This window comes from Mus pahari, chromosome 17 (assembly GCF_900095145.1).
Source record: "Mus pahari chromosome 17, PAHARI_EIJ_v1.1, whole genome shotgun sequence".
Lineage (NCBI taxonomy): Eukaryota > Metazoa > Chordata > Mammalia > Rodentia > Muridae > Mus > Mus pahari.
This window is the reverse complement of record NC_034606.1, coordinates 68,069,245-68,080,493: the sequence shown is the minus strand read 5'-3', so window position 1 is coordinate 68,080,493 and position 11,249 is coordinate 68,069,245. Positions and strand designations below refer to the sequence as shown.

At 51.9% G+C, this 11,249-nt stretch overlaps 1 protein-coding gene across 1 annotated transcript; it reads left to right on the top strand.

Annotated features, from left to right (window-relative positions):
- Positions 1 to 3,548: 3,548 nt before the first annotated feature.
- On the top strand, positions 3,549 to 11,171 carry Ppp1r1a (protein phosphatase 1 regulatory inhibitor subunit 1A). The gene is made up of 7 exons (XM_021217133.2): positions 3,549 to 3,760; positions 6,996 to 7,056; positions 7,930 to 7,967; positions 8,324 to 8,387; positions 8,937 to 9,092; positions 9,988 to 10,094; positions 10,506 to 11,171. The coding sequence occupies exons 1-7, from the start codon at positions 3,677 to 3,679 to the stop codon at positions 10,509 to 10,511; spliced, it is 516 nt and encodes a 171-aa protein (XP_021072792.1). The 5' UTR covers positions 3,549 to 3,676; the 3' UTR covers positions 10,512 to 11,171.
- The last annotated feature ends 78 nt before the right edge of the window (positions 11,172 to 11,249 follow it).

Sequence of the window (11,249 nt, the reverse complement as noted above, 5' to 3'; positions counted from 1 at the left end):
AAATAGAGTGAGTTGAATGAGCAGTGCCAGCACCACTCCCAAGAGCACCTGCAACAGACTGCCACCAGTGCCTGGCAGAACTGCAGTGACAGGGCTTTTTCACAGGCAAGTGGGCCTTCACAAGCTCCCTCTTGCTGCTCATCACAGAGACCATGCATCCATGCCAATGGAACTTTTGGGTCTCCAATAGGTTCTAAAAATAGCTCCAGTGGGGAGGCCTTCTAGGTGTGGGAAGCCTGCAGAATCACAGTCTCAAAAATGCTTGCGCACTTGTCCACATAATTGTTTGTACACACTTGCTCATACAATTCTGCAGAGAAAAAGCTAGCAGCTGCTTTTAACCCCTCAAAGAGCAACAAACCCATCTGCATGGTTTCTTGGGAAGCCATGTGCTCATGCTAGGTGCTGCTGTCTCTTAAACCTTTCTAGAACCTTTTTTGGAACCACTTAAGAGCTTGTGGCATATACTCTGAAAATCCTCACCGTGTCTTCTGACCTATGGAGTGACTTTGCTCTTTTGGAAAATTCCAGAGTTGTTAGGGATTTAGTCGTCTCCAACATCCCTACTTCACAGGACTAGATCCCTAACAAGCAAGCACCATACACTCTACCCCACAAGAGTGCACTTTGCTGCCTGAACAAGCCAAGGTGTCTAGAAGCCCAAGGCAAGGTCCTTCCTGCTCTCACCCTGACCCTGTGACTTCCTGGCTGAGGCTTGCTCACCTTAGACTGAACATCAGAACAGGAAGCTATCTGCAGGCTGTCTTGACTCCCAAGGGGGAGCAGGGTGATCCCAGAGCCACCCAGGGCATTGGTAGCAGAGGAAGGTTTTGAACTTGACCTCCCAAATTCCAGCCTAGGTGGCCCCATCTCTCTACAGCACCTGGTTGACCAACCCCCAAGGCTTAGTTGTACAGATTGGTGAAATTAACACTGAAGTTAATGGAGCAAGGAGGGTAGATCAGCAAAAAACAAGGTGCATTCCATTAACCTGGAAGACTGCACAGCAGCAGGGAGAGTGGATCATTAGGTAATGGCATCACCAAGTCACATCCCTATAACTTTAAATATTCATAAGCCATAAATGTGCCCTAGAGTAGTTATGGCTCTGCCACCTGGGCTGCAGCAGAGGGGTGACCACTTGGGCACTGCTCACATAGACACATTTGAAAAGGGAAAGAAACAGGTTCACTCTTGCTCACCTAGGAGCCCTCTCCAGGCAGGCACAGGCCTCTGCAACTCTCCAGACCTGTGTATGCAATCCTCTCTGCTTCCCACATGCCTAGCAGGTGCTCACAGCTACTCACTCAGCTCAGGGCATAAATAAAGGTCAAAAACGACATGCACACACCTTCACAGTCACCCCTCCACTTGGCGTGCAGAGGCTGTGCTGGGGCCCATTCCACCTCCCTCCTGCCCGCCAGCCCTTCATCCTTGAGCCAGGTAGTTATCTTCCCACTGGCTCTCTTCTCTAACCACCACCTCTCCCAACCCACTATATTCAACCACCACCCCTCTCCAACTGCTCCCAAGACTCCTCTTTTCATCTCCCCTAAGTATCTCTTGGCCCCCACCTAGCCTGGAACTTTCAAATCAAGGAAAGTCAGAATCTGGGGGGTTGAGAAGGGAATCCCAGGGCTAAAGTTTGAGAGAAATAAAGGAACATGGAAGAAATCTAAGCAAACTGGACTACCCCTTAATAGTGGAATCTCATAACAGCCCAAATAGAGAAACCCTCAAGCTGGAATTCTACATGAAACAAGCCAGCACTCCCACCAACACTACATTAGATATGGCCTGCCTCTGTGTCAGGTCCCTTGCTCCACGGATCCTCAGCTATGAGACATGGAAATTCTAACACTACAAAGGAGATGGGGGCTGAGCTCCTGAATCAGGGGTGGGGACTGTGCCTTCAGGTCATCCAGGCCTGGCCAAGAGGACAGAGAATGTCCCTCTCTAGAAGCACTATGTCCCTAGGTGTATGTGTGGGAGGGAGAAGCAAAGAGAAGGAAAATAATGGCCCAGCCCTAAGGCACCCAGTGCCCTGTCTGCCCTGTCTGATTCATCACCTCTCTGTGCACACGGCGCTGGGATGTAGGTACACACACATTGGGATCCAGGGACACCGAACATTTTCCCTACTATCCAAACAGAGCAAAAGGGCTGGGAGAAGCATTCCCAGAGTCCCATTACTTCAACTAACAGCAAATGGAGGAAGAACTGGCTATAGAACCTTCAGGGCTGCTGAGTAGCTGCAACCTGGCCTTGTCCTGGAGAAAGCTGAGCCTGTCTGCTGTGTAAAAGGATCCGTAGGGGGAGGAAGGGGGTGAGGGTGGGGCTATTTTTGGAGGGAAGAGGGGAAGGGGCCATGGAAAACACACCAGAGAATTTCAGACTGAGGTTTAAAGCTGCCCCCTAGAGTGGGGGATGACCAAGGCCCCATTCCCCTGGAGCCAAGCCAGATGGACCCTGCCTTCTGTTCAGTTTAAGACTACAAAGAAACTGATCTCCCAGCCCTTCCATACACCTCCTCCAGCACTACAGGCCTTCTCCTTCTCTATTTCAGTTCCACTGTGCCTCCTAAATCCATCAGGAACCCTCCCCAGTGTCCAGTCCAGTGACCCTAACCCTAGTACAGAGCACTTCAGTTCCTATGAATATCCTGTCACCCTCACTGGTTAGTACTGAGTGGCATGTTGATCCCATACCAACCCAATAAGTTCTTCTAGTAGTCTAACTTCCATGCCAATAGCCAGGGCAGAGCTCAGCAGAGCATTTTCATTGTCCTGCCAACAGTGAAAGTGGACACCAGCCATCTGTAAACAGGCCACCCTGGTGGGGTGCCCTCCACTCCCCATCCCCATCCCTGCAATCCCCTTAGAGGCCTTTCACCTACTTTGCAGCCCACAATGTAGCAAGCAGAAAGTGAAATCTATTTCACAAGCAGGATTGGCTTTCACCTCCATGGCTTCTTCTTTACCCTAAATGGCCCTCCCCCCAAGCCTTTGGTCCACTCACACTCCAAAGAGTCTTACTCTAGATACTCTCTGAGACCTTCCCCTCTTCTCTCTCTTGTCCGGAGTGTTCCCTGGACTGTAGCCAAAGCTCGCACCTGCCCTCAAAGTTTTCACATCCACTCTAGTAATTGGCCTCAAGGGGAAGTTCCCTCCTAGTCTAACTTTAATCCCTCCTGCTGTGTATCTAAATTTCCTTTCTATCTTTTCTCTTTGTGAAATCTCCTTTAGATCATAAACATAATCTACCTCTGGAGCTGTGTCCTTTCTTTTTTCCAGACCCTGAAACCTACACCAGCTTAAGAAGTTCTTGATAACACCTTTCCACACCCACCCCCTGCCCAGAATTCTAAAATACCTGGATGCCAGCCCGCGGGTGGACGAGGTCAGGGACCTACCGGGGTCTGGCTCCTTAGCTTGAGGGGCGGCGACCTGCGCAGCCGCAGCACAGCCACGACGGGGTTAAGGCTCGGGATTGGGGGAGGAGGGGGCCGGGAGGGACGGTGACGAGCCAATCCGCAGCAACACAGTCCCCAAGCGGAGCGGGGCGCGCCGAGCCAGGAGCTGCAAGCCGAGCTCCGGGCTGGGGCCGGGGCCGGAGCGCAACAGAGAGGGAGCGCGCCCGCCCCAGCCCGAGGTCCGCCGCTGCCGGACCGGGAGCCATGGAGCCCGACAACAGCCCACGGAAGATCCAGTTTACGGTCCCGCTGCTGGAGCCTCACCTGGACCCGGAGGCGGCCGAGCAGGTACAGGCAGGGCGGGGCAGCGGGACTCGGCGAAGGACTGGGGACCTGGCCGTGGGACCTGAATACCTGTCTCACCTCAGCGCGGCACCGCACCTCTTCAGGAACGCACTCGCCCAGTTTATGGGGGTCTCCATACCCTCCCCCAACAGCGAGGCCACGCCTCGGTCACCAGTATGGGTCCCTGTGGCGGGTGTCTCTAAGAGGGTCGTTCACATCCAGCCCAGCCATGGGGACGCGACCCCTCCTCCGCCACTGGTGACCTTACAACCCCACACACCTAGTCAACCCCCTGAGTTTCCCGGCTAAGTGGCATTGCTAAGCTGAAGGGTACTGCCGGGAGGATGTGCAGGGCTGGGGGGGGGGCGGCGAGTGGGCAGAAGAGACAGCTCTCCTCCCCTCCGTGTCATCTGCACCTGGGCTCTGAGTGTGGCACCCGAAGGGATGAGGACAGCTATGGAGGAGTTTTGGAGCGAGGGCGGGGGGGGGGGTCTACAAGCTGATGTTCCCTTCTGCAAGTCGGAGCACGTGGGACCTGGGTATAACTCTGCCCTATGGAGTAGGGAGTGGGGGTGAGATGCGGGGCACAGCGCGGCGATCTGGAGCGTCTGGGCCTGGGGTCCAAGCTTAGCCACGAGCAAGCCACCAAGAAAGCTTGGCTCATCGGGTGGGAGTGCAGGGCCCTGGCCCAGCCTCCTGGCCTGGCCTATTTTTAGCTCTGAGCAGCCTGGCAGAGGCGGCAGTGTGTGAGTGAGCCGTGTGTCAGCGTCAGTGAGCGTATGGAAGGGGCTACTATCTGCAGCCTGCCTTCTTTTGCATTCCCTGGATTGTGAAAACCATCCCTCCCCAAGAGCATCCAGCTCCCCAGGACTCCTGCCCCCAGCCACTCACGGTTAAGCTCTCCTCCTGAAAGAATCAGACCTCTGGGGATGAGCAGGAGAAAGAGGTTTCCACGTTGCTAGAGCCGATTCATAGAATTGGGTGTGGATGAAAAGGGACTCAGCAGGTGTACACTTTGAAACTTCTGTTTCTCAGATCCAGGGAGGGCCAGGTGCCCAGCTTCTCCTCTCCCTACCTGGGGCTGGAGAGGGAGTTTGAGACCTCACACACCTGAGATGAGGAGAATGAAGACTGTTTGTTTCTATGGACTCGAGAAATATGCCTATGCCCAGAGACAGCAGATTGGCTGATTGAAACAGGAAAGCAGGCCCAGAAGTGGAGACTGTGGGAGCCAGAGGTTCTGAGGTCTGCCTCCCACCCTCAGACAGGACCTGACACCTGCTTCTGTTTGGTGTTGAGGGGGGATGGAGGAGGGCAGGCCAGCTGGTTCAGAGCTGGGAACAAGGGAGCACAAGAGGGCACATGGCAGTGTCGGGGAGTCAAAGTGAGAGAAAGGCTGGGATTCTGTCTGCTCTTTTCTGGTCTTCAGAAATTTGTCTCCTGGGTCTGAAAGTTTGCCCTGTCCTTCCTGCTGTTTCCAAGTATGTAGGCAAAAGCGCCAAGCATAGCTGGAGCTCCTACCCCAACTTCCATGGGGTGGGGGTGGGAGGGTGAAGAAAGAGTGGGAAGCTAAGTGTACAGCAGAGTGTGGGGGCTGCCCTCCTCCACAACCTTCAGGTGTCCTTGAGAGCTAGGTTAGGTAGGGGCAGAAACAGAAAAGAGCCATCTCTCTTGGGATCCAGGGAGTCTGCCTCCTGCCTCCTGCCTCCTGCCTCCTGCCTCCTGCCTCCTGCCTCCTGCCTCCTGCCTCCTGCCTCCTGCCTCCTGCCTCCTGCCAACACCACAGTTCTCTAAGACTCAGAGTGCTTCAAATACCTGTCTGGGGTGGGGTGGGGGTAGGGGGTCTGTTAAGTAAGGTAAGTAAGGGTCTGTCCAACCACAGAGCCCTGCTGAGCTTTGGTCATGGGCTCCTTGGGTTCCCAATACAGGTACTGCATCAAGTCACTGATACCCCTTCCGCAGTCTCAGTCACTTCCACTCCTCTCCAGTGGCAACCCCACCCACCCCACCGAACAGAAAGAAAGTAAGGGGTCAAACCCTAGCAAAGGGGTGGTCCCACTCCCACATACAGGAAGCATCTTGTACCAGGAGCAGCCAGAGACAATTCACATTTAATATTCACACACACACACACACACACACACACACACACACACATGGGTCTGGCTTTGCTGGGACCTTGAAATGTCACTAAAAGCAGATGCTACTAGTTTTCCCTGGAGCAAGAAGTCACTCTGTTCCATACATGCTGTTACTTTCTTTGGAAAGAGCCCCCTCTCTGACTCAAACAGTCCTTCCTACTATACCCACTTTCTAGATATCTTGTCACCTCCAGCCACCACTGCCAATGCTGATGATGACAAGAGACAAATAGGAACAGATCTAAATCGATCGGTTGGGTCCTCACTGGACCCTGCTTCCCCAGGACTGCTAGCTTTACCTAACCACCACCCTGAGAGAGCAGCAGGAGCTCCAACCATGTGATGCCACTCTCTTCCAAACCTTCCCCAGAAAAGGAAAAACTACACATCCCAAGAGTCAGTAGAATTCAGCAACACTCAGCTTAATAGATAACAGGACAGGAAGAAAAGCCAGCAGCGGGGGGGGGGGGGGGGTTCAGTTGGAACTCTAGCCACCGGTCAGCTTTATATGATCATTTCCCCAGGGGCTGGCCAAGATTCTACTCAGGACCCCTCCTCAGGTCCTGTTCACCATTGGGACCACTTCCCCTATTCCCTGACCAATTAAAAAGCCATTGTGTCCAAGGCTAGTGAAACCTTAGAGTATTGAGGGACTGTGGTGGCCAGGGGAATGGTGCACTCAGCCCTTCCTTCATGGTGGATGAGCCTGAGAGAGGCCTTCTGAAGACAGGTGTGAGCCCACAAAGGGTTAATGTCTGCTTCAGGGGTGGACTGGAGGCTGAGGGAAAGCCCTCTGATCTCTCATGTTATTTCTGACCATTGATCCAGGATAGACAGAAGGACAAAAGCCAGAAATTAATGCACAAAGTGGACAGAGTTTCCAAAAGGAGAACTGGGGAGGACAAGGAGAGGGTGAAGAGGCAGTACAAGGAAGGGACCTTGTAGTTTCTTGTGTCCCCAAGAGCACCTCACCCCTGAAGGAGGGAGTGGGCCAATGGAACTCGAGTAACCAGTAACTTTTGGGGGTGGATGTGCAGAGTCAGACTGGGAGGTATTCCTAGTGAACTTGACCTCTTATTCTTCCTCCCCTAACCCAGATTCGGAGGCGCCGCCCCACCCCTGCCACACTTGTGCTGACCAGTGACCAATCATCCCCAGGTAACCCCTGTAAGAGGGGGTGGGTGCTAGAGAGAAAGGGCGGACCTTGGTAGTAAAGATTCCCCTGTGCTGACTCAGCAAGATTTATTTTGCTTTTACAAATATGGAGGTCTGCTAGGAGGGGAGGGGACAACCTGATTCCTAAGCCCTGAGGAATTAGGATGGTCAACTTAGTGCAGGTTGCTGTGACAACAGTCTTGTAGGTTTCTCCAGCAACTAAGATGTCGCTATCTCCACTCCAAATGCAGTAGTGACAGTTGTGATGGGGAGAGACTGTCTCCATCATCTAGCATCAGGTCCTCAGAGGGTGAGGTTAGAAACAGCTCAGGGAGCAGCTGGAATTCTGGTCACCAGAGTCCCCACTAGGGTCTGATGAAACAAGGTCTTAGAGAATGTCAGAGGAGCTTGGTAGGTGTTAAAAAAAAGTGACCAGGCTAGTCTGAAATCGGGCCAAAGACTCCAGCTGTCCCCACCTCAACTTTCATAAGTGGTACACATCTATAGACCCTGACCATAACGAGTTTGCTATTCTCTCTCAGGGAGCCCTGTTCCTGTAAAGCTCAGCTCTGGTCTGGGGATGTAAGAATGACTGGAAGGGAAGAGACCTGGATGCTGCAGAGGAGGAAAAAAAGCCGAAGGGCCACACATTTGCCTTCACAGAGTTCAGGGCCTGAGGCCAGGATGCAGGCTTAGGCTGGTCAGAGGGTCCACTCTGGTTTGACAAAGCCAAGCCACAGTACAGGGGGATCTGGAGAGGACAGGGACAGTTCCAGACAGGGGTGACTGCTGTATACCTTCTTCTTAAGAACTCGGGTCTTGAGGAAACCTTTGGGTTTCCTGCTCTTATCACTGTTTTTCCCCTACTTCACCCAGAAATAGATGAAGACCGGATCCCCAACTCACTTCTCAAGGTGAGCTGGCCCCTACCATTCAGCCCAGCCCTCAAAAGTCAAACCCTCGTCCGCCAGATCTGGAGTGTAGCTCAGTAAAGAGAGCACCACTTAGCATATACAGACCCTGAGCACCCTAGAACCCAAAACAAAAGCCTTGTTCCTCACCAGTAGGACCTTTGATGTCCTCTTCTATGCACCCCCAAAAAATGTATGCCTCCCTGCCATCATACACTGTCTCCAAGCTCACCCTGTTGGAAACAAGAATTTCCTCTCACTCCTAAAACCCACCTGCCCTAATCTCTAATCCAAAATCATGCCAAAGCAGAAAAGGGTGGGAAGAGCTGGCACCCATCCAGGCTCTGTGTCCTTCACAGTCCACCTTGTCAATGTCTCCACGGCAACGGAAGAAGATGACAAGGACCACACCCACCATGAAAGGTTTGGCATCCCCTTCCCAATTTCTCCTCTGGCTGAAGTTAGTAGATCTAGTAACCCTTTGCAGGGAGTCCTTGGGAGGTTACTGGGTCTGCCTTTATTTGAGTGGAGCTATTGTGATGTGAAGGAGGCTCCTGTGGCCTTGAGGAAGCTGGTCCCTGGACCAACCCAGAATACCACCTCCTCACTATGACAGATAAATAGTACATATAACCCATCAGCATAGCACATGCAAGGTGCTATATTCCCTGAGTCCAAATTGAGGTTTCTCTCCTGCCCTAGGGAGACCACAGGTCCTAGTGCATTAGGAGTGTCTTCTGGGCTGAAAGGCTCTTCCCCTCCGTTTGCCTTTGAAAAGGCATTATGCTCCTGCTTTCATCTCTCCTTATTGCCCAGCAAATGTCCCTCCTAATTTAGAGCCCAGTTCTGGGAAATTAAAGCACCCAGCAACATGCATAGACCCAGTGGTGGGACTAGTGAATTTAGGAGACCTCCCACAGGAGATTTTAGGCAGTTATATCCAATGTTTCCTCCCTTTCTCTCTGCCTCCAGAGCTCCAGACGATGGTTGAACATCACCTAGGGCAACAGAAGCAAGGGGAAGAACCTGAGGGAGCCACTGAGAGCACAGGGAACCAGGAGTCCTGCCCACCTGGGATCCCAGACACAGGCTCGGCGTCAAGGCCAGATACCCCTGGGACAGCACAAAGTATGTACAATCCTGGGAGGGCAACAGAATGTAGTTCCCCAGCCTTGCAGGAAGACAGCTTTACCCACTGGGGTAGAGAGGAGTCATAGCCTGGGAGGGATGGAATAATAGCTAAAAGCCCAGTCAAGGATATGGGTGCATTCCATACATCATGATTTGACTCACTTTGTCTTGTTGTAAGTTACCACCTCAGACCCGAGATCCTTCCCTGGCTGGAAAAGGAGGGAACCCCACCAGACTTAGATGAGTACTTGACCCTGTATGGGAGCCAGGGCTACAGTCCTGCCTTCGCCGCTGGCCACTTTACCAGCAGGGCTGGCGTCTATTTTGCTGGAGTTGCTTTGGAGTCTTCCAATGAGTGTGGCTCAACACCTGACACATCCACATACAGGCTCAAAGCCTGCCATACAAGGAATGTGGTGCTGGTGGTGCTAATCCATAGCCACATTCCCTTATGCGTTCCAGAGTTCAGACCATTTCCAATTGTGTGAAAGTGATATAGTACACACATTTCGTGTTACATAACTTGCATTCTGTAATTAAGCACTCTTTTCCTACAATCCAGTGAGTGATCTCTAACTGGGATAGGAAACAGGATTGCCTCATATCAGTTCTTATCATACTTAGCATCACTTGAGTTTAAATTCTAATTTTTTTATTTATTTACATATTTAGTTAGTTTCTAGGGTTTGGGGGGTTCGTTTTGTTTTTATTTTTACTTTTCAATCTCTGGCTACAGGGGGAAAGTAGTGACGCTATCATAGAAACTGTGGTCAGAGAAATCCCAGATGGCAAGGTAGATCTGCTCCCAAAGGGTCTTGGGCCCATTCTCAGCAGCTGCACACCTTTATAAGGCTGGTGTGCTCTTCCTCCACCACCCATTTTCCCTCCCTAGAGTCTGCAGAATCCAACCCCAAGACTCAGGAGAAGTGTAATGTGGAGCCCAGCACAGAGGACCCTTCAGCCCACATGCTACCACTGGATTCCCAGGGAGCCAGCTTGGTAAGCCCCTTGGGCTAGACTTTGGGGCCTTCAGGAGAGTGGGCTGTAGGGGTTAGTATTTGAAACAAACATGTAGACAAAGAAGCAGCTTTATTTAGTCACTAAAAAGTTAGCCTTTGTGCTAAGAGATTCCCTCTGACAAAGAGAGGAGGGGTTTGGTGACTGTGGAAAGGATCAAAGGGAGAGTTTGTTGTGTAGACCTTCTGGAACAGGTGATGGAAATAGAGCACAGACTTAATTTTATCTTTTAATGAAGGGCAGTTGGAACCAAAGTATTGTGGGCCTAGAGGAGAAGGGGCTCGGACTGAGATCCACAGCAGGACTGCTTCAGTAGGTGAATAGCTGGGCTGGCCAGAAAGAAGGATAAGCGTATGGCCCTTCAGTCACCTCCCCTTTCCTCCCCTGAAACAGGTCTGACAGAAGTTGGTATCCTGGGACCGCCACTGCAGTGTGGAAATTCATGGACACTGGATATTTCTTAATCTCTTGTTTTTAAATGTGATAAATTTGGTGTTAGGCCCTTGGTGCTCTTCTTCTTTCCAGCCTGGGGATTCCTTCTTCCTTCAGGTCTTGTCTGCACCCCACTGCTCCCACCCTCAGGACCAATTAAGGAAGGAAATAGCAAACTGACAAAAGCCTAGCCTCCACTAGCAAAATAGAAAAATAGACGTCTGGAAGTAGGAGGTCACCTCAAGGTTTCCCTTTCTTACTGTGGAAAGCTCTGCCCACATAGCAGGGCGGCCTACTTGGGAGACTGCTGCTCTAAAGCGGGTACCCAGACCAGTGAGGGCTTTCCATAGCGCCATCTGCTGGACATAACGGGGAAGTGCATCTTGACCCTAGCTACCCGAGAAACCTCCAATTGTGTGGCCACTGTTCCTTGTTCTAACCTGACACAAAGACTGTCAGAAAACACAGTGGCTAGAAACCCAAAGGGCCACCTCTCCCATTGTCCTACATGCTAATGTCAGAGCAAGACTAACACCATGCACAAATGGAGAAATGGTCTCTGATCCTAGCCAGGCTTCGACTGCCGATTCTGATTTTCCCAAAGAATTAAAGAGATGAAGGGAGAAGACAAGATTCTTTCACCCCCTTTTCTTCAGCAGTACCACACAACTGAAAACAGCACAGCCTGGGCAGTGAAGGGCTGTG

What these genes read in the sequence shown, in the direction of transcription:
- Ppp1r1a (XM_021217133.2), top strand. Translation starts at nt 3,677, where the DNA reads ATGGAGCCCGACAACAGCCCACGGAAGATCCAGTTTACGGTCCCGCTG. An exon ending in ACCCGGAGGCGGCCGAGCAG is followed by an intron (nt 3,761 to 6,995) that starts GTACAGGCAGGG and finishes CCCCTAACCCAG; the next exon opens with ATTCGGAGGCGCCGCCCCAC. An exon ending in GACCACACCCACCATGAAAG is followed by an intron (nt 8,388 to 8,936) that starts GTTTGGCATCCC and finishes CTCTGCCTCCAG; the next exon opens with AGCTCCAGACGATGGTTGAA.